The following is a 20,153-nucleotide window of genomic DNA, read 5'->3' as shown; positions in this document are numbered from 1 at the left end:
GATGTATAAATTTACTGCCTCCTGCCTCCTTAGTAGCTCTTGATTTTTTTGTTGTTGTTCACTACTGCATTTTAAAGTTTAATGATATTTAAAAAACAAACAAACACAAAACCCAGACTTGCCAATATTATGGGTATACCTGTCAGACTAGATTCATGATTACTGTGACTTATTACAAATATCCAACGGAGCCTTTTCTTTAAGGAAGCAGGTGATAGAAAGAATTTGTGCTTCTCTAAAATAGTTACAGGGCCAGAAATACCATGGATAGTGAAATCAAAAACTGTGTATTTTGGTACAGTGTGTAGGTGCTTGATTTTAAAACCTAAGTAGAATCTCTGTGGTAAAGTGTCAGGAGCACAAAACCTGAAGTGCAGAAATCCAGTAATGTGGATCTGATAAATCTGCAGTTCCTTGCAAAATGTCTGGATAAACTAATTTAAAGCTGGAAAAATCACTTTATTGGGGCAGTTGTTATTATTTCCAGTTTACCCAATTGCTTCATGTTAATCTCCTAGCCAAGACGGACACTGCTTTCAAGGCATTTTTGGATGCTCAGAACCCCAGACGACAGCACTCCTCCACACTAGAGTCTTACCTCATCAAACCCATCCAGCGGATACTGAAATACCCTCTCCTGCTGAAGGAGCTCTTTGCTCTGACGGATGTAGACAGTGAAGAACATTATCACCTTGATGGTAAGGACCTAAATTACATTCCTCTTCTCTGTTTAAACTTCCCTGTTTAAATTCTAAGCCTTTCTCCTACCCTTCTTCTCAGAGGTTTAAAAATAGCTTTTTTCTTTTCCTTGTTCTCTCTCTCTTCTAGTGGCCATAAAAACAATGAACAAAGTTGCCAGCCACATTAATGAAATGCAGAAAATCCATGAGGAATATGGGGCGGTGTTTGACCAACTCATAGCAGAACAAACGGGGGAAAAAAAGGAGGTAACATGATCAAATTTAGAAGACATAGGCTGATATTTTGGTGTCTGTATCATGAATGTTAAATTTTATCAAATGCTTATGTTTCCTGTTGTGTCATTTCAGTAGGTCCTGGTGCAAACAGGTAAATCCCAATCCAATTCAAAAACTGCTTCTCCATGTACAGTTCAGTGAGTGGGACCGATGTAAAGAAGTGGGTTAATTCTCTTAGAAAGTTGTGCTTTGCTGGGCTGGGATTCTGACCATGTAGTTTACCTTTTTGTCTGTCTTGACTCTCCTCATTCCACACAATCTCACCCCAACAATCTGAGTGGTCTGATGTGCTGAGGCGAGTCTGTACTTAAGTCTTTAGTCACTTTAAAGATATCAAAGTGTGAGATCCAGTGTGTGAGAAACTACTGTTCCTGTTTTAGAAAGTGTTAGCAGACCTGGTATGTGACAGAGCCCTGGGCTTTGGTCTAGCTCTCACAGAGCACATACTGAAACATGTGAAGGCTGAATGTGGGCTCAGCCTTTGGTGACCATCTCAGAAACCTGTGGAAGATGTCTTGAAAACTCAAACTGAGAGCTGGACTCCCCATTTTCTGATTTAAAATGTAGGTTTTCGGTCCATCAGTGAAGTGAAGGAGAGTGGTGGGCAGTAATGGGCAAGGTCAGGGGAGACTTGAAGGAAGATGGGGAGACGTGCTGAAGAGCTGATGTGAGCAGTGATATGGGTGAATGCTGGAGAGACATGCCATAGGAAGTAATGGTTGTGGGCTTTTGCCAACAGTTGGGGTGAAGATCAAGCCTAAGAGTCACTGGGTAAATACAGGACACAGAGGGGACTGGGATTGAGTGGTCTGGTCTTGGAGAAGTTTTGGGGGTGTGTCTTGGGCACCATCTTCTTTGGGGAGAAGCAGGTGGAGGGTAGAGGGCAGAGATCAGGTGCCCTTGCCAAACCTTTGCTGATGCTGGCAAGAAGGATTGGAGAAAGCATGTAAGGACTTCTGTTGGCAGAGCAGTTGTCGCCTCTCCCAAATGAGCACCAAGGCACAACAAACATATCTTAGTGTTTGCTCTTGTTATCAGGGAGAGTTCAGATTGTTCTGCTGGTGCTCTCCGTGCTATCCTTTTGCAAAAGGCAGACTTCACAGAGAGAAGTGGGGGAGAAATTGTGTAAGATGGCCCCTAGACTGGGGATAGCCCTTGAATTGTCACTTTCAGGCGATCAGTCGTCAACGAGAAAGATCTGGTTGCTGCAGTGACATTAGTATGCATTTCCCAACAGTCATTCTGAACTTGTTTATTAGTCCATTTCTAGCAATATGTCTTCCTCAGGTGAAAATCTGGGGAAAATCAAGAACCATGGCAACTGCTGGGGGGGAGGAAGCTGCTGTGACTGCTTCACCTGGTGCTGTCTTTGAACTATACCCCAAATTGTGTGTGTGTGATGGGGTTATGCTTAAATGTTTGAACAAAATAGCAAGAAACTTGTGAAGGAAAAGATGGACAAAGGAGCAGAAAAACATAAGGAAAACATCCCGTGTGGCTTTTCTGCTCCTTTGTGGTTTTTTTTGCAAGCCCTGACTTATAAAATTGTGAGAGCTAGGCTCTCTGTCTGTCTTCTCCCAATCTATGCCAACCAATTAAAGATTTACGTGCATCTAATGCCAACTGTCAGAGTCTGTTTGCACATACATGCAGTCATCTGGTTGGATATCTTATTCCAAAAATGTACTTGTGTTGTTTGTTTATTTAAGAATCAAGTCCAGGAAAGTTTTCTAGAACTGAAGAAAACTTTGAACTGAAACACATTCTGTCTTTGTGCATGTGTTTGTGATTGGCAGGTTGCAGACCTTTCTATGGGGGACTTGCTCTTGCATAATACTGTGATATGGCTTAATCCTCCGGCTTCGCTAGGGAAATGGAAGAAGGAACCTGAGCTGGCAGCATTTGGTTTGTATCCTAGTAATTTCATTTCAGATGTTTAAAAGACTGTATAATGTGCCTTAGCAGATATTTGTTGAAGGTAGCTGAGCATTGCCTTCTGCAGGGTTGGCTGGAACTTAAAACTGTGTTTGTCCCTGTAATGGTCAAATTCTGTTCTGTGTTGATCTAAATCTGGTGAATAATTTGGAGATGACTGCTCTAATAGTGAAAGAGTTTCTTAAACTCATATCCAAGGCTATAAATTGAGAGCTATGCAGAAAGGTATTTGTTGTATCTGGGAAGATACATTTCAGTAGTCTGATGTGTACCATGTAACTCTGCTTCACATCCTGTTGGACACGCTTGAAGAGGCTCTGCCTCTTCTTTCCGTGCCTTTTGCCAAAAAGAACCCAAGCATCTAAATTTTGGTGGTCTTAAAGCTAGGCCAGGACTCCCAGAGAGTCCTGGAGTGATCTGTCTTCCTCCAAGAACTGTATCTTGGGTGGCCAAAAGAGAAATTGAAACTGTTATTGGCATAGATTTCAAGGTCTTTCCACTGTATCAAACCGTGGTTCTTTGGAAAGGTATATGAGCACTTATACTTTCAAATCATGCATTTGTTACTTTCAGACTGAAGTCAAGTTAAGCAGTGTGTGTTTAGTCCAAAATAAAGTGTCTGTGCAATTCAATTCTAAAACAAGGGGTGTGTTTGAGGTCTGGCAAAAGAGAACACAAAGAAAAACAGTCTTGAAAGACAAATTCTAACTCCATGTGGATGTTACATGATAATAGAGAATCAAATTGCACCTCTGTCTACAGGTGTTGTTCACTTCTTAATTCAGTGTAGACCACTGTTCCCCACCTGGGAGTGGTTCAGATTTCAAATTCTGCCTATGTGTGGTCTCACCTGATGACTGGCAGCATGTAGTGGGATGCTGCTCGTTAGTCTGAGGTGGACTTACCCAGGCAGATTACTTTTGTTTAATTATCTTTTAATAGAACTGCTGGATTTTGAACAGTTGTTCAGATAACTGGCAACTCTTAGGTTACTTCAAGTCATTTGAAACTTGTGTTTGCATGCTAAAAGCTGTTGAGCTTAGTTTTTTTGATAGGATTATTCCTGCCTTCCCTCCCTGGCTCAGCTGAGAGCTATCTGAGGAGTTGAAAGGTCTGTGAGCTTGGTTGTGTAGGATACCCATTCCCAACCTTATTGACTACATGGCTTTTGTTTTTTAACTTTCTTCTCCAGTGTTCAAAACAGCTGTGGTCCTTGTGTACAAGGATGGTTCCAAACAGAAGAAGAAACTTGTAAGTTGTGTTAACTATTTCTGTGATGCTGTGTACATTTGTAGTTCAGTGATCAAGATCTACTTTCCCTAAAGCTGTGGTGTGAGAGCGTGCTTTTGCTTATATGGTCCTTGTCCCCTGCTACACAACCGAGGATTTGAGTAATTCTGAGTGGCCTGCTATTCAGTGCTTTGCAAGTGTTCGTTTAGTTTATCCTTTGCTCTCTGCTGGACTATCCATGTTGCCTGCGACATCCATTTTATGCCGTGGAGTGGACTTTGATGAAACAAGGTACCACCTTGAGCATGTCTCTTCCATTTGGCTCTTCAACCAGTGCTAATGAATCAAACATGAGAGCTGTCTGTTGGCTTTCTTAGTGATGCACAATGTCTTTGCTTCAGTTCTGGCTATTAGTATCTCCAAGTATAACATGCAACTAAGCAAGAGCTGGCTGCTTTCAGCTGAACTAGGTATGCCTACACTCTGTATCAGTGGATCCTACTAGAATCTAGAATTTAGAAGTTAAAGCTAAGCTTGACAATGAACACATGACTTTCTACAACAGGGAACACAGTTTATAGTATTACAGGAAACACTTTGGTTCCCACATGTGGCACAAACCAAAAGCGTTATTTGAAATAGTCATCTTTTAAGGTTAACTGGACATAAAATAAGCTTGGAGTGACCAAAGCAAAACAAATGCATGTTCATAAGTATGTGTACAGTTGAAGGTGAGAATGCAGGATTAGTTGCAAACAAAATTTTGAAGGCATTGATAGGAGTTGATTGGTCTAAAGGTTGCTTTTGTCTGGAATTTAGCAAGATCTTCATAGACAGGCATTTCAGTGCTGCTGGTTACTGAGATGTTGTAGTGAGAAAAGAATTGCAACAGGTCTCTAGCTGGACACTTTTAGTGCAAAGCAATGGAGACCTTGGTGTCTGAATATCCTAAGGTATCTCATTTCTTAAGGGTATTTTGAAATTCTTCCAGGGAGGATCACATAGAGCTTCAATTTATGAAGACTGGGATCCGTTCCGCTTTCGCCACATGATACCTTTGGAAGCACTGCAGGTTCGAGCATTGGCAAGTGCAGGTAATGTTCCAGCTGCATGAATTTGGCAGTCTTTTTAATGTTTGTTTTGGGGACGTTTGCTGATCAGTGTTTGTCCTTAGTACGTGTGTATGCAGCTTTGGGGACCCGAGAAAGGAATCTAATAGCTCTGGACAGAAAAGAAGGGGGCAGAAGCTCCAATTCTGTATCTCTGCCATGTCAGTACTTTTTTGAAGGCAGTCAAGGTCCTGGAAAAACAGGACGACGTAGTTGCTGACTCTGGTTTGTTTCATTCCTCTTCTCAAGTCCTGAAGGATATCTGGCAGCTGTGAGAAAATGGGGCTAGTGAATTCTTGTGGTAGATGGCTTCATGTGAAGGTTATTGTTTAAAACTTCGATATTTCTAACATATGTTCCTGTTCTTTTGCATAAGTGAAAGTGGAAAGAACATAGGGTGTAGCTGCCTGTAGAAGTTATGTCTGTAAAATGTGACAATACTATATGAAATATCCAAAGAGCTGTTCCCCTCCCCCCCCCCCCACACACACATATTTTATAGGCCTGAGTTACTGAATACAAAGTTCTACTAGATTTTGGCCAGTTCAGATGTTTGTTCTATCCTTAGCCACTTCCCCACTGCTGCCTTTCATCCATAAGTTAATAATATTTGCAGTGTATAGTTTGTTGTCTCAGACAGTCTTAAACCATTTTTTTAGGGTAATGGAATAAATATTGTAACTGAGGTTTATGATGAGAACCTGATGTATGAAATGCAGTTTACTTTTCATTCCAGATGCAGAGACCAATTCTGTATGTGAGATTGTCCATGTTAAATCTGAGTCTGAAGGCAGGCCAGAAAGAACGTTTCACCTTTGCTGTAGGTAAGTGTGTTTCCAAACTTTCTAGTGGCAGCTGCATCTCTGCATCTCAGCTTGCCTATGTCATTTGTTTAAGGCAGTCTGGGAACAGCTGGTGGGGGAAGTGAGCAGAGGGTGTTAGAACCTCGTTTCTGGCAGGCAGAGCTTCATAAAGTCCTAATGATAAAGGCATAGATGTGATCAGCCTTGCACTTGTATGGAAATGTCCTTATTACAACTTTTCTTTGACAGATTTACACCCAGCTAAACTCCAGCATTATGCTAGGTAGATATTTGCATGTCTTGTTCAGCTGACCTTCCAAGCCAACAAGTTCCAACCCCTGTTCTTAGGGCATTACCATTTTATTAAATGAATTTTGCCTGTCTGTGTCACAGTGTTTGCCCTGATGCGTTTTAGGCTTCAAATCAGAACTTGGTGTGCAAGGTTGCCGGGGTCCCACGGAACTGATATCAAGCCAGTTCCCACTACTAGGTAGTAAAGATTTGCAGGGCTACTTCTTGGTGTGTGATTATGGGAGACAAACTGAGATCGAATTAGTCACTATAGGTCAGTTTGATGTTTATTGGAGAAAGCAAAGTTTGTGGTTAGTATTGGAAGGAAAAGGAAGGCTCAAGGAGTGAATGGTTAAATGTTTTGTTAACATACAGAGTATTTATTTCCTTGGATGTCCATTGCAATTACTATAGATTTAGCTTTGCCTTGAAAATACTGATTTAAATTGAGTCTTCTCTGGGGAAATGTATGCCAGTCAGTCTTCAGTTTTAAATTACAGTACTGATTATTATTTATCTTATTTACAGTGAGCTTTCAGCAGTTTGCAAGAGATAACTCTGCCTCTTGTGTTTTCCCCTGTTTTTCAGTTCACCAGAACACAGGAAGGACTTTCTGAAGGCAGTGCATTCGATTCTGCGGGATAAACACAGAAGACAGCTTCTTAAAACCGAAAGTTTGCCCTCATCCCAGCAATATGTCCCTTTTGGTGGAAAAAGATTGTGTGCTCTAAAAGGTGCAAGGCCAGCCATGAACAGGGCAGGTACTGTAGGGCTACAGACTTTCAAGATCCCAGTAACCCCAGCACCATTGTAAGACGTGGTGGTATCTGATACTTGTGTATTAGGATTGGCATTCTCTCCTGTGTATGTAAAAACTGCTGTTTTTCCATGCTTCACCTCCTCGAGAGCCTTAAATTGCCTCTGTTTACCTTGCTTTGCACTCAAGGTTCAGCTTCAGAGAAGTCCTTCTGGCATGGAAGGAAGAAACAGGATTTCTGTCAATACCAATTGGCTGTGCACTTTAATCTGGAAATGGGTTTCAGCTGAACAAAACAGAAGCCCGCTGCATATTTCTTAAACAAAAGCATGTACAGAGTTTTCAAGCTAACCCTAGCACTTTTAACTAAAATTCACTTGGGGGAGCTGATTTTTCTTGTGCGTGATGTGGTTTGGAGAGACAGCTTTGTATGTCCTCCGTTTTTAGCCTTTTCAGCTCTATTGCTAGAGGGCATGTTCTTGTACTTCTCACACTTTGAGAGGCGTGCACTTGATGCTTTATTTTTGTAATGGTCTGTCCTAAACCACGGATTTTCCTCTTTGGTTGACTTCAGGCAAAAGCAATGAGAAAATCCCAGGGAAAAGCAGGTTTCACTTTCAGAATACTAGATGATGGAGGGAAGAAACACTTGATTCCAACTGGAAAATACACAGCACTGCTGCGTGTTTTGTTCCGGTCTGTTTTTTTCTGCTCATTAGATCCAGCAATGTAGACAACCAGGCTTTCTGTTCCTCTTCTGTAATAGGCTGCCCAGACCAATAACATTTGCAGCACGGCTTCTGACTTGAGGTGATGCCTCAGAGCCTCAAGATCAGCCTCAGAGGCACTTAAAACGTTAAGTAAGAAGATTCAGAGGACCAAAATGCATCCTGTTTTACCACAGTGCTTCTTCAGTCAGCCTGTGGGGTTGATGTGTAGATGCCAAAACTTATTTTAGTTTGGCTTGGCAGTGCATTTGCATGATGAATTCTGCAATTAAAATCTTCAGACTTTTCCCTATAGTTGAGACTTGCAACTGTTGAACTTGATGCACGTTTTGAGGGTCAGGGATATTAAAGTGTAACCCTTTCCCCTCAAGCTGCTAGAGTTCAGTGAATAAAAACTGCAAGTGCTAAGGTGCTGTTTAGTGGCGGGAGACAAACTGTAACCTTGGAGTTCACCTGCTTGTGATGGAGCTACCTGTGTGTGCAAATAAAGTGCTGGAACGCCTGCAGGTCCTTTGGCTGCAGGATTCATCCCCTGCTTTGTCTCATAAGCCTCTCATGAAAATGTTCCAACACAGAAGATGTGAATTTGCTAATTGGGCCAGTTGCAAAAGCTAGCAGACCAGCTGATGCTGCATAAGGAACTTCTGAAAGGCTTCTTTGGTTTTCTTGTTTTTTCCTCTCTAGTAAGGAGAAAGTGTGGAAGGGAGTAGCAGAACCTGGATAGGAAACTTTCCCATAAAGCAACAATGCCAGCACCTTCAGTACCGAGGTAGCTACTTGGAAGCCTAAAATGTTGTTCTTAGCCAAGACAAAGCAATTTGCCATATCGACGTGTAAGGCTAGTTGAGTTTTGCTGTGTACTGACAGCAGGGAGCTGCTTCTGAGAAGCTGAGCTGAACAGATGCACTTTGTGCTGGCTGGCTGCCTACCGCTTAGGAGGAACAGTAATTGTGGGCCATTAGCCCAACTGTGGATCTGAGTAGCAGAAACTCCTTTTTCAGCTGGAGAGAGACCTGTGCCGAGGAGCTGAGTGAAGTATGACTTGCCTGCAGGGAGGATGCTGAATGACTAGGTCATTCTTGGGAGTCTGCCCTGGTTTGTGCCTAGCGGTGTTAAATAAAGGGACCTTGGAAGACTAACTTTTTAAAGGGAGTTGTACCGTGTGTAAAAAGCCTCTGGGGTTTTATCTTTGTGTGTGCACAGTGTCAGCCCCAAGCAAGTCTCTTGGGAGGAGGAGGCGGCGGCTGGCCCGAAACAGGTTTACCATTGACTCAGATGCCGTCTTCGCGAGCAGCCCCGAAAAAGAGCCCCAGCAGCCCACGCACAGTGGGGACACTGACCGCTGGGTAGAGGAACAGTTTGACCTTGCTCAGTATGAGGAGCAGGAGGACATCAAGGAAACGGACATCCTCAGTGATGACGATGAGTACTGCGAGGCCGTGAGAGGCGCCGTGGCCGACCGAGAGCTCCGGGAGCGGCTGCAGGCGGCCTCCATCACGAGCAGCCAGCCGTGCCGGGGAGACCGCGCGCGCCCGGCCATGGACACGCACGCCTCCAGGATGACCCAGCTGAAGAAGCAAGCGGCCTTGACCGGCATCAACGGCGATGTGGAGGGCCACGGCGAGGAGGTCATCTGGGTCAGGCGCGAAGACTTTGTTCCCAGCAGGAAACTCAACACGGAGCTCTAAACCGGTCCCCCTTCCCCGCCTGGATGCGTAGGTCTCCCCGTCCTGCCCGCCCTCCCGCCCGCCCCCGGCACACCGCCAAGAGCCGGTCCCCGTAGATTGCACACTTGCACACACCATTTCGGCAGCTGAATTGGTCCAAAGCCATGCGGCCACACTCTAGGCAACTGTAAACCGCTCAAAACTTGGAACGGAGTAAGCTTAAGGTCCTGTCTTACGTTACCAAGGGCTTTCACACACTTTTATTTATTCTAACATAATCAGGGGCTGAAATTAAGTGTGGGGAGAACATCATCACTGGAAAACAAATTACTCTGGATGTCTTAACCTACGTGCAGCAACCTAGCTTATCCAATAGCACAACAAAAAAAAGGGTTTTCTAACCGTAAAGCGTCAACCGTAGATTCATCTCCTTAATGAGGAAACTGCCTTTTTAACCTGTACAGTTGCAGTATTCTTACTACTTTTCCCTCTTTAAATGTAAGAGAATATACATGTATTTTAGGGATGTGTGAGGAAAGGTTTGGGATTTATGTTGTGTTAAGTCCTCTTGGTCTGTGGCTGGTCTAATTTAATGTCAATGTTGGAAGCTCTAGTTTTGCATAATGTTATAAAGATGCCAAACTCTCTTAAGAGACCCGAATTTAACACTTGAAGAAATATTTTTTTGTATTTTACCTGAGATGCAGGGGCACAAAGGGATAAGAATTTTACAGTGTTAGCTTAGCTCCACGTCTAGGATACGAGGCTAGCTTTTTGCAGAGGGTTAGGAAAGGTGGTTTTTATATTAAAATATGAACTGGAAACTCTTATTTAGGTATAACTTTCTTCAGGAAAAGGATTACTGTATATGTTTGAGACTGGAGTTTAGTTAGATAATAAAAAGAATAAAATGGCATGACCGAATTGTAGTGGAGCAAACCGATCTATGGTGTAACCTCGCTGGAGCTAGTGCAGCAACATCATGGATTCGTTTGGTCTGCTTTCTCTGACACAGTTTGGGCATAGGGGACAGGGAATTCATGGCCAAAAAACTGACCTCATCCACTCTCCTGCTGTGGGTGAAACTAGTGTATTTTCATTCCTTTATAAAAGCTTTTCCACTGCAATAGAATATGAGTAAGTTCTAAACAAGCAAACCTCCTTAGCATTTTAAATCTTTTATTTAAACATCTAAAACAGGGTAAAATGTGACTAAAAAGGTTTTTAAGTAACTTCCAAATACAAAACACAGAATAGCACTTTTTTTTTTTTTTTTAAGATTTATATAGCTTTTCCCATTTCAGTTTCACCTATGGAAAAAAAAAAAAAAAAAGGAAGATTATATGAAGTTTTCTTTTTTTGGTATCTATTGATGTTTGACACATTGGTAGGTACTTTGAAAACCTGAAATTTTATAATAGCTTTAGGATTATATTTTATAAAATCCACTCTGACTATATTTTAAAACATAACGAAAATTATTCCCCCCGAAATCCATCACTGTCTTTGTGTCCCAGCTAGCATTCCTGCCTTGCCCCCCACCCCCTTCTGGTTTCTGGTGCACTATACTTGTTCTTACGATAGCTTTCTCTCTTTAACTTTTTGCTATCCTCTCATTTCTTTTCGTAAAAAGCTTTAGAAAGGTTTCTATACCCTTTGTATTATCACGCCATTGTTTTATATCACCCACCTGTCAGTTGTGTCCCAGCATACTAGAAAAGCAGAGGTTTTAGCTGTCCTGTGCTGTACCCAGCGGAATACAGTCAGTTCTGGAATACTGGAAGGCTGGTACTGGAAAGGTACCGTTGTTCTTGTACATAATGTCATGACATGTCTATGTCAAAGGTTCTTATATATTTCTTTTATAAGCTGAAAGAAGGTCTATTTTTATGTTTTTAGTTCTATGAATGGAACGTTGTAAATGCCTGTCAGAAATAAAATACTGGAGGAAAAAAAAAACAGCTGGTATGTGTACATGTGTGCTCCGAGACAGGTCCTTCTCGGTGACAGCAAGCAGGAGCATGTCTTCTGGCAGGAGAAGCCTGCAGGATCACTCTCCCTGCTTTAGCAGCCTAAGCCATATTAAAATAATGTATTCAAGTCTAACTATCAACGCTTTTCCCCAAACGTGTGAAACTTCATCTTCTAACGAAACAAGAGTGAAAAGCATGCTAATGCCTGCTTGTGAGTTTACCTGAGAACAAACGTGAACAAGTATGAACTTTTATTTTAAAAGCCATAACCTCTCTTTAATGTGTGATGTTTGGCTGTGTTCACACGTTCATCTTCTCCATGGTTTAGTTTTTACTGGCTACTGCAGTATTTCCAGCACCTGACTGCGGCCTTCAGACTGTATACAAAGAGCTCGTCCCACTGCAATAACATCACGCCTTGCATCAAAAATTAGTATTATGTAGCTAATTTATCTCATATCAAGCCTTACACAGAGGGTTTGATAGGTGGGAAGTGTAAAGCTTTAGCGTAGCTCTTGTATTTCCCCCCCCACCAGCCTCTGTAGCTTAGGAAAGATGTGAGGTCTGAACCGTGCAGACTGGATGTGGGTAGGGCTCAGCTCATGTCTTACAGATGTGAGAGTTGCCATTTTCTCTACTATATTCATAACCAGTTATGCCTGTTTCTTTTTCTGTGATGCTCACAAGAAATATAAGTAGGTATTTAAAAAAAAATAGGAGTGTGGAGGGGGGGAAGTAGCAAATGCCAGAAGAATTCTCTTGATATTTGCAGAGTTCCCCAGTCTTGCTGTGGCTGGTTTGGCCAAAGCTGGTCCCTTTGGGGCACTGAATTGTACTCCAAGTATAAGGAGCAGGGAACTGGTTTATTAGAAACCAGGGCTTTATTGCTTGTGCTGCTACAAGAGCCTTGCAGGGCCCCAGTCATCAGTGGGCACAGCACAGGCACCCCTTAGCGTTGGGGTTTGGGAAGTGCTGCCCTTAACTCTTTTTCAGCAGGCAGTTTGTCGTCTTCCCTAGGCCTCCTCAAAGGCCTGCTTTGCTTGCACCTGCTTCAGAACAGCACAGGGAGTGTTTTGTTTCTGAGGTGGTTGTCTCTGCAAATAACACGCAGAGGATGTGACCCTGCTGCCTGTGTGCTGCTGGCTGAAATGCGGCCAAATAAGCGTGGGGACAGCAGTGCTGCCTCCCCCACAGCTCCTGTTCCCACTCCTGATGTCGTAAGCTTTTTCGCAGCTTGCTTTCCATTCCCTTTAATTTCATTCTGAACAATTGTTGAGAAAGTGTTGAACAGTAGAGTTCTCCTTTTCAATCTTTGCAATTACAAGAGCTGCCCTGCGTGGTGACTGAAGGCTGTCAGCGTGTCAGTGCTGCTGAGCAAATCTAGTCCAGCATTTTGGGAGCCTGCTGAGGCCCGTCATTGTTGGGGAGGTAAGGAGAGGAAAGACGCTCTTTAAAAGGTTGCTTCTTCTGTTTCTCTTTTCCTTTGGCTGCGTCTTGTTAGTAACACGCATCACCCCTGTGTCATACGTGGTCACGAGCTGGAGCAGCTTTTTGCAGTAATGAAATCTTACAGTAGCCTTAGGGCCTGGATAAATTGCTCCCGTTTTAAGCCTGACAAACGAAGGCAGGTAGAGGAGTACACACAAGGTCACGCAGCGAGCCCATGGTACCAGTGAAACGCATGGCAGAAGGCTGGTTATCCATCAGGCTGGGTGATGTTTCCCTTTCATTAATGTAAGGAAGTAACCAGAAGTAGTAAGGAATCATGTCTCATGGCGGAATAACAAAGATGAAAAAGTCATACTGACTGCCTAGGGAGCGTGGGATTGTTTGTCCATTGTGTACATTTGGGAATACGCTGCAGTATCTGTCTGGCTTCCTCCTTTCAATTCTCTGTTCACAATCAGTTTAGTGACAGGAAAGGGGTGATGCATTTCCCCCTCCCCATGGCAGGGGGTTGGGACTGGATGGTCTTTAAGGTGCCTTCCAACCCAAACTGTTCTGTGATTCTGTGAACTAGAATTTTGTATCAAAAGATGAAAATACTGTGATGAAACTTAATGGACACATTCTTAGGAGATAAAGCTTGATGGGAGTCTTCCATTGTATATGCCAGGAACACAGATTTGCTGTGGGGGTGAGCCAACCCAAGGGGCTGTAAGTCACCTTGTCCTGGTCCTCTCACCCCCAGTGAGAACTGCTTGGTGTGGATGTAGGTGCATTTCCTGCAGTGTCCCATGTGTATCAAACACAGCAGATAGTAGCAATGGCTGACTGCCATTAATCCTTGGGACCCTGCTGCAAAAACATCACTAAACTTATTCCTAAACTAAGTTTAGGTACTCAAAAGTAACATTTTCTGCTATTCTGTCTTCTCCCACTTGAAGCAGAATCCTTGAAATGAGAAATTCTCCCCTTAACACCCTGGTTTAGCACAAAGGTGCTACTCCCATGTCCCAGAGCCTGGTAGGCATTTAAGGCCAGCATCCTAGCCAAAACGCAGCTACTTTGAAGGAGGGACCTCTTGGGAGAGATTAATTGCAGGGGACAGTGGAGGGTAGGGTATGCCACAGGGCTCCCGTGCAGATGTGCCTCATGTCCTGCCTCAGAAAGCACCCACAGACCTGTGTCAAGGGAAGAACAGAGCAAACATCTGTGATGCTTCCCCACTGCACTCCAGCTTCCATGCATTTTAAGGGTCTTTCTGAATGGGATGTCATCAGAAGGGGTGGATTTAGTTGCCTAAACACAGACATGTGGTGCTGTTTCACCGTGTAGTACCTTGAGGCACTTGAGAAGACCATGGCATCCTGCAGAGCCCAAGGTCAACTCTGCTGCCCACATCCAGCCTCCTGGTGCCTCCCCAGAGGTGCAAGACACCGTCTGTGTGGGGCCAGGAGGAGGCAGGAGCTTCAGGTGGGTGATGCTGTCCCCGAGGGGCAGCTGGAGTACGGCGGGGAGTCCTGGGGCAGCTCAGATGGCACGAGGCAGCTGAACCCCATCCTGCAGGTCTAAGAGATCTTCGACAATTTCTGCTCCAGGAGGCTGTCCAGTGTGCCCTTGAAGCCAGAGAAACTTTTTGTGTTCAGACATCCTTTGGCATGGAGCCTCGGGGCCTGTTTCCCGCTCAGGGCTGTGCCCCCAGCCTTTGCTCATTATGAATTTTGATCCCACTAGAGTTTCATTTGACTCCCAATAATTTATTTATTTATTTTGCATTGGAGGAAACTCTGTCAATCTCTACTTACTTTCTCCACACCATCCATAATTTTATAAACCTTTTTGCAGAGTGCCCTGTCCCCTTGGGGATGACAGTAAAAAGGCATGGAAAAGAAATTGCATCGAAATGTCCTATGGTTACACGCAGCAGTTCCTATACCTGCGGCATCTCCTGCAGCAAGTTAACGTTTGTTACTTAATGCAGGATTATTTTCGGTTTGCGATTCTGCCAGCCTAATCCGAAACTTTTGGGAAGTCAGTGAAGCAGCAGGATCATGAGCCAGGGCCCGGGCAGCGAGCAGCACACAGCGAGAGGAGCAGGCACCACGCGGTGACAAGCGGCTCGCGCCTGCCGGCTCGCTGTGCACCTCGCCGTGCCAGAGCTGAAATCCTCCCCACTGCTTTGGCACAGAATCACCGAGCTACCACGAGCCAGCAGCCTGCCTGAAACAGAGGAAGCACGAGGCAAACTTCCTCCTGTGGTTTTCTCCTGCAATTGTGTGTACAGTTTGGAGAGGCAAATGCATTTCTGAGGGTGGGCTCCGGTAGGGTGTGAGCTAGAGAGGTGTGCTGGGGCCCCGTGTCACAGCCGTGCAATTAGCTGGTGACCCGTGTGAAATCACACACTGTTACTACAGCCAGATAACCTGCTCTCAGGGAAAACGTGGTTGAGATGAAACAGGTATCCCGAGGAAAGAAGGAATAATTAGAAATAGCATGCTGAAGAAAAAAAAAAAAAAAAAAAAAAAAAAAAAAAAAAAAAAAGAAGAAAAAAGAGGGGGAGCAGGAGGGCCTGAAATTAATTACTGTTGCAGGAACCGGATCAAAGCCAGATCAAAGCCAGGAAGGGACAGTCACAAGGCTGCAGAGACACGTGAGCTGAATGCTAAGTGCTGCTGCCCTGCCTCGGGAAGGAGAGCAGGCTCCGGGCCCAAGTGCATGAAACGGGGCAAGGGCAGAGCCCAGCACCCCTCCATGCTGAAGGGTCACCATGTCTGTGTTTCATGGCACGAGCCTCACTTTAAAAAGGGGGCAGCTTCTTCTTTTTAAAGTCTTCTTCACCGCTTTCTTGCCACTGCCATCCTCTCCTCCAACATCCCCCTCGGCCTGGAGCTGGGACCCAGCAGACATCTCAGCCCTGCAGGCAGAGCAGCAGCGCTCTGGAGCCAGGAGCTCTGGGGCAAGGAGCAGAGGCAGAGGCTGCCCAGGGAAGTGGTGGAGTCACCATCCCTGGAGGTCTTCAAAAGACGTTTCGATGTAGAGCTTAGGGATATGGTTTAGTGGGGACTGTTAGTGTTAGGTCAGAGGTTGGACTCGATGATCTTGAGGTCTCTTCCAACCTAGAAATTCTGTGATTCTGTGAAATTCTGTGTTTCTGCAGAGGCTGCGGTGCTGAGAGCCCAGCGGGTCCTGCCCCAGGGCTCACCCCCCGGGGATGCTCCGCTGCCGGCCGTGCCCGGGCTCCTTTCGCTCCCCGGCCAGCGGAGGTCGCTCCTCCCCTGCAGATGCGCTGCCTTTCGCTCCCGCTTCCCGATCTCGAACTGGCTTTAAAAGCCAGCTTTAATGACCGCTTTAATTAAGCAAACAAGCAGAAAAATAAATAAATAAATAAATAGGCACACGTGCTCTGTCGGTAGTCGAGCTCTGCGTTACACAAGGCACTTCTGCGCGGGTACGGGGCAGCGCAGGGCGCTGGGTGGTCCCTGCGTCATGCGGCTGGAGAAAGTAATTTGCAGGGATAGATCCGGATCCGCTTCGTCTCAGTGGAGATTAAACCCCCTTAATTAACTCCTCAAGGGATATTAGAGAGGTTCGTATCTCTGTAGTCGTCCAAGCACTAATTGCAGCGGGACTGATCCTGAGAGCGGTGGGCATCCTCCCTGATTAACGAGGGCAGGCTCTCCCTAAAGGCTGCCCAGTGTTTTGTCTTGACTCCCCAGAGGGACTATAGGAGCTCAACAGGGATTTGGGAAGGAGGGAAGGGACAGGACAGCACCTCCTAGCAGGGAAAGGTGTTGAAAGTGGCCAGCTGCTCAGCACGGTGATGGTGCTTGGGTTATGGATGTAAGTATTGCATACAGGAGAAACTGATTCTGTACCTGCACGTCTTACAAATGGCCTGTACTCACCCAATTGCTTTTGCAGGGTGTGCAGGGCATTGTGGTAGCCAGCAGCCACCCACCATTTGCAGATTTGCACAGGCTCTCTGGCATGCCCTGCTCCGTGGCTGTGCATTGGCTGGGTGGGCCAACACAAGAACCTGGCATCACTGAAGTTTCCTTTGAGTAATGCTCCAATGTCTTTAAAAATGGCAAGTGAAGAGCATTCAAGAGTTATTTGTGCCACTGTAGAGAGTTTTGGAAATCAAACCTGTTGTTGGAGAAGACAGAGGGATGTGGAGGCATGCTTAACATTGGCATTAGTGGAAATATAGTTCAGAAGAATCCACTTCGTCTCCCCCAGGCTCCTAATACAGCATAAAAAAGCCCTTTAGATCATAGAAGAAGCAGCTAGAAGACTCAACTACAGGAAGAGCATCAGCTTTCTTCAAGGTCACTGCAATAACAGGCTATTAGTTGAATTATACACTGGAATAATAGTTCAAGAAAAGGAGATAAAGGCAGCAAATAACTTAAAAATGATAAGAAAAGCTACTCCTATGCCCCCTCGAAACCTCAAAGTGTGAGAAAATGAGGTGGCTGGTAATGAAGTGATTTGTAAGTGACCCTTCTTTCCCTGCCTCCCCTTTAGAAAGTAACGAGGGAGCCGTTGTTAAAAGTAAAATAAACCAGAGCGTGCTGGGATTAAATCTGCTCTCTGGAAGCATTGGTGAGGTCTGGGGAGGACGTTTTACTTTGGGGAATTGAGGCTGGATAGCCTGAACCTGCAGAGTGTGTCCCTGCTCCATGGCGAGGGCTGTGGCAGACCACACCATGCAGAGCTGGGCTGGGCTGCCAAGGGGCTCCCCACTCCCAGGAATTTTAATTTCACCGTACCCAGCTCTCACAGCCATGTTTTAGCCCTGTGTTATGCTCAGGTCTGTAGCACAGGGATAGATCTCTGCTGGCTCTGACACTGGAAACCCACACGGATAATGTTGCTCTCACCTGGACAGTTCTAGGAATGGACTATAAAGAAATCATGCACGCTGTAAAATGCTGGCTGATGGCTCTGCACTGATAAATAAGCATTAACATACACAGCACTAATAGGCAGAGGGTGTGCTTGGCATGAATCAAATGAATTAATGCTCTGCAAAGCTATTAATTGTTCCAAGTACTTTGTCAGTCCTCGAAGATGTCCCATCCCTGGAATGACTGCTACTGGGGAATGAGGAAGACTCTTACAGGATGATAAAACCTTGATCCCCAAAACACAGAAGTTTAGAGCAGTATCATAACATGGACAAGTAATCCCACAGCTATGTGTAAAAGCTGCAGCACCAGTGTGCAATACTGATCTCCAGCCAGAGAACAGGTGCTTGTGGGAAGCAAAGCATACTGAATAAGCTTTCAGACCCACTCTGGTCCTGAAAGCATTTAAGGAAAATAAAGGATGAAGGCTGCTCCCAAACTGTAACTGCCTATGTTGCTTCTACAGCTGAGCAAGGGCTTCTCTCCAGCTGTAAGCTGATGGCCATATCAGTGGCCCTGTAACACCTGGTTTTGATGGAGCATTTTCTTCCTACAGCTCCTACATCGCTTGCAGGTTGTTTTGTGAACATCCTTGAGACGCCGTATGCAGTGTGCTTCTGAAACCTACCGATGTTAGTCCTGCGAAGGGACAATGTCACTTTGCTAACTAATTTAAATTCATCTGAATTTGAGCCTGAAGGGACTGTTAATACAGCACGGTGTAAGCGTGAGACAGAAATGCTGACAAACCAGTCCTGCGCCCATGTAAACATCTCGTGCTCAGGTGCTGGCTGGTAAAAACCCATTACATGTACAGCCCTTTCCCTTGGAGCAGCAGTGGGGTTGAAGGCGACAAGGAGGCTTTGCATTAGCTCTTTCAGCTGGTGTTATTAAAGCTGTGTTTGTACCGTGAGCTCTCACACTTGGCTATTGCCATTCCCATGTGGCACCACGGTGATGCAGTTGATGGGGACGCTGCAGCCTCCTGCTCTGTGAAAATGCTGTTGTGGCATGAGCTGGAAAAAGGTATCACTAGTTGGCAGGCTCAGTGTACCCCTGACAGCCCCGATTTAAAAAGAAGTAAATCAAAATCAAAGCACAATGAGAGCTGAGTTGTGGTCAGGCCTACCACTGGCCAGGGGAAGTTCCTCCCACCGTAACTCCTTCATGGAGAGCAAACATAAATTTATCCCATCAAGCAAGAAGACGATCGCCTCTGTGGGGCTGTTTTGGAGGCTGGGATATATAAGTCTCTGTAATGCAGAGAGAAAGCAGCCTTGTTTTCCATCTTTAAGGAGAAAACAGAACACGACATGCACTATATTCTGTGTTACACTGCATTTCAAACAAACACACATTGTCTACAGTGTGGTAGGGGGTGCCAGCATTTTGTCTGCCTTGGTGCTGATGGAAATGCATAATTTCTGGCAATGTGTATTTGCCCTTCCCGATCCCAGTTGTCTTTCTCTCTGCCTGCTTGCACAGACACGTTAGTGGGCATGTAGGAAGTGGTTACAGCCCAGCTGTGTTCCTGAACAGATGCAGCTCAGTCTAAGGCGACGCAAAATGTTACGACATTTAGAGGGAGCCTTGTTGTGCCTGTGGATAACATGGGCATGAATCATGTTTGTTTCCTAAAACTGTCTGTTAAAGAGATGCCGATATATCTACCTGATAGCAACCCCTTGAAAATTGCTCTCTTCTGGTAGTGGAGGCAGTTCCACACCAGTTCTCCTCATGGCATGGCAGCTCTCTGGGTTACTAAAGGCAGGGCAACACAGGAGAATAAGTCTTGTTATCACAGCACCGCTGGTGTACAAGCCTTTGAGTGCTGAGCACAAAGCCCTGTGACTTATGGCACATCATATCACAACTCGGTGTGGTTTGTTGCATCACGTTAGTGGGTTTCAGCAGTTTCCTCTGGCTGTTTTCGTGGTGCTCTGGTGTCTCACTGAGTGTTTAGTTAGGACGATGAGTCTTGCAGCTTGCATTTATGGGAGTTTCAGGAGAGCTGTTGGTGACTGCTGGCTGCCGTGTGTGACAATAGGTTGCATAGTCAAATGTCAGGCATTCATCTTTGAAAAGTCTACCTTCAAATAATAAACAAGTAGCAAAAATACATCCTTATTTTCCTTCTTTCCTTTTCCTTTTTTTTTTTTTTTTTTTTTTTTTCCCTCTGCACTCTGATTCATGTTTAACTTCCAAAATAAATAAGAAAGTGCCCTAGACCACCCTAATAGACTCCACACGAAAATCTGCTTTGAGGACCGGTTAATCAGTGGCTGAGGACAGTCTAAAAGCCCTGTTTCACTTAAAAGCTGGACACTAAA

General features: G+C 44.9%; 1 protein-coding gene across 21 annotated transcripts in view; it reads left to right on the top strand.

Moving 5' to 3' along the window:
* Positions 1-11,517, top strand: part of TIAM1 (TIAM Rac1 associated GEF 1) — a 155,789-nt gene extending 144,272 nt beyond the window's left edge. For all 21 annotated transcript variants that reach the window (XM_084538657.1, XM_084538672.1, XM_084538674.1 and 18 more), the window contains 8 exons: positions 519-698; positions 829-947; positions 2,774-2,882; positions 4,105-4,163; positions 5,134-5,236; positions 5,988-6,075; positions 6,934-7,106; positions 9,034-11,517. In XM_084538657.1, coding sequence (XP_084394783.1) covers positions 519-698; positions 829-947; positions 2,774-2,882; positions 4,105-4,163; positions 5,134-5,236; positions 5,988-6,075; positions 6,934-7,106; positions 9,034-9,518 — 1,316 coding nt within the window. In that variant the 3' untranslated portion in view covers positions 9,519-11,517. The remainder of the gene's footprint in view (positions 1-518; positions 699-828; positions 948-2,773; positions 2,883-4,104; positions 4,164-5,133; positions 5,237-5,987; positions 6,076-6,933; positions 7,107-9,033) is intronic.
* Positions 11,518-20,153: the final 8,636 nt, after the last annotated feature.

The sequence above is a fragment of the Aythya ferina genome (genome assembly GCF_964211825.1).
Source record: "Aythya ferina genome assembly, chromosome: 1".
NCBI classification, from domain to species: Eukaryota; Metazoa; Chordata; class Aves; order Anseriformes; family Anatidae; genus Aythya; species Aythya ferina.
Note: the sequence above shows the minus strand (reverse complement) of the source record. Positions and strands in the feature narration are given on the sequence as shown.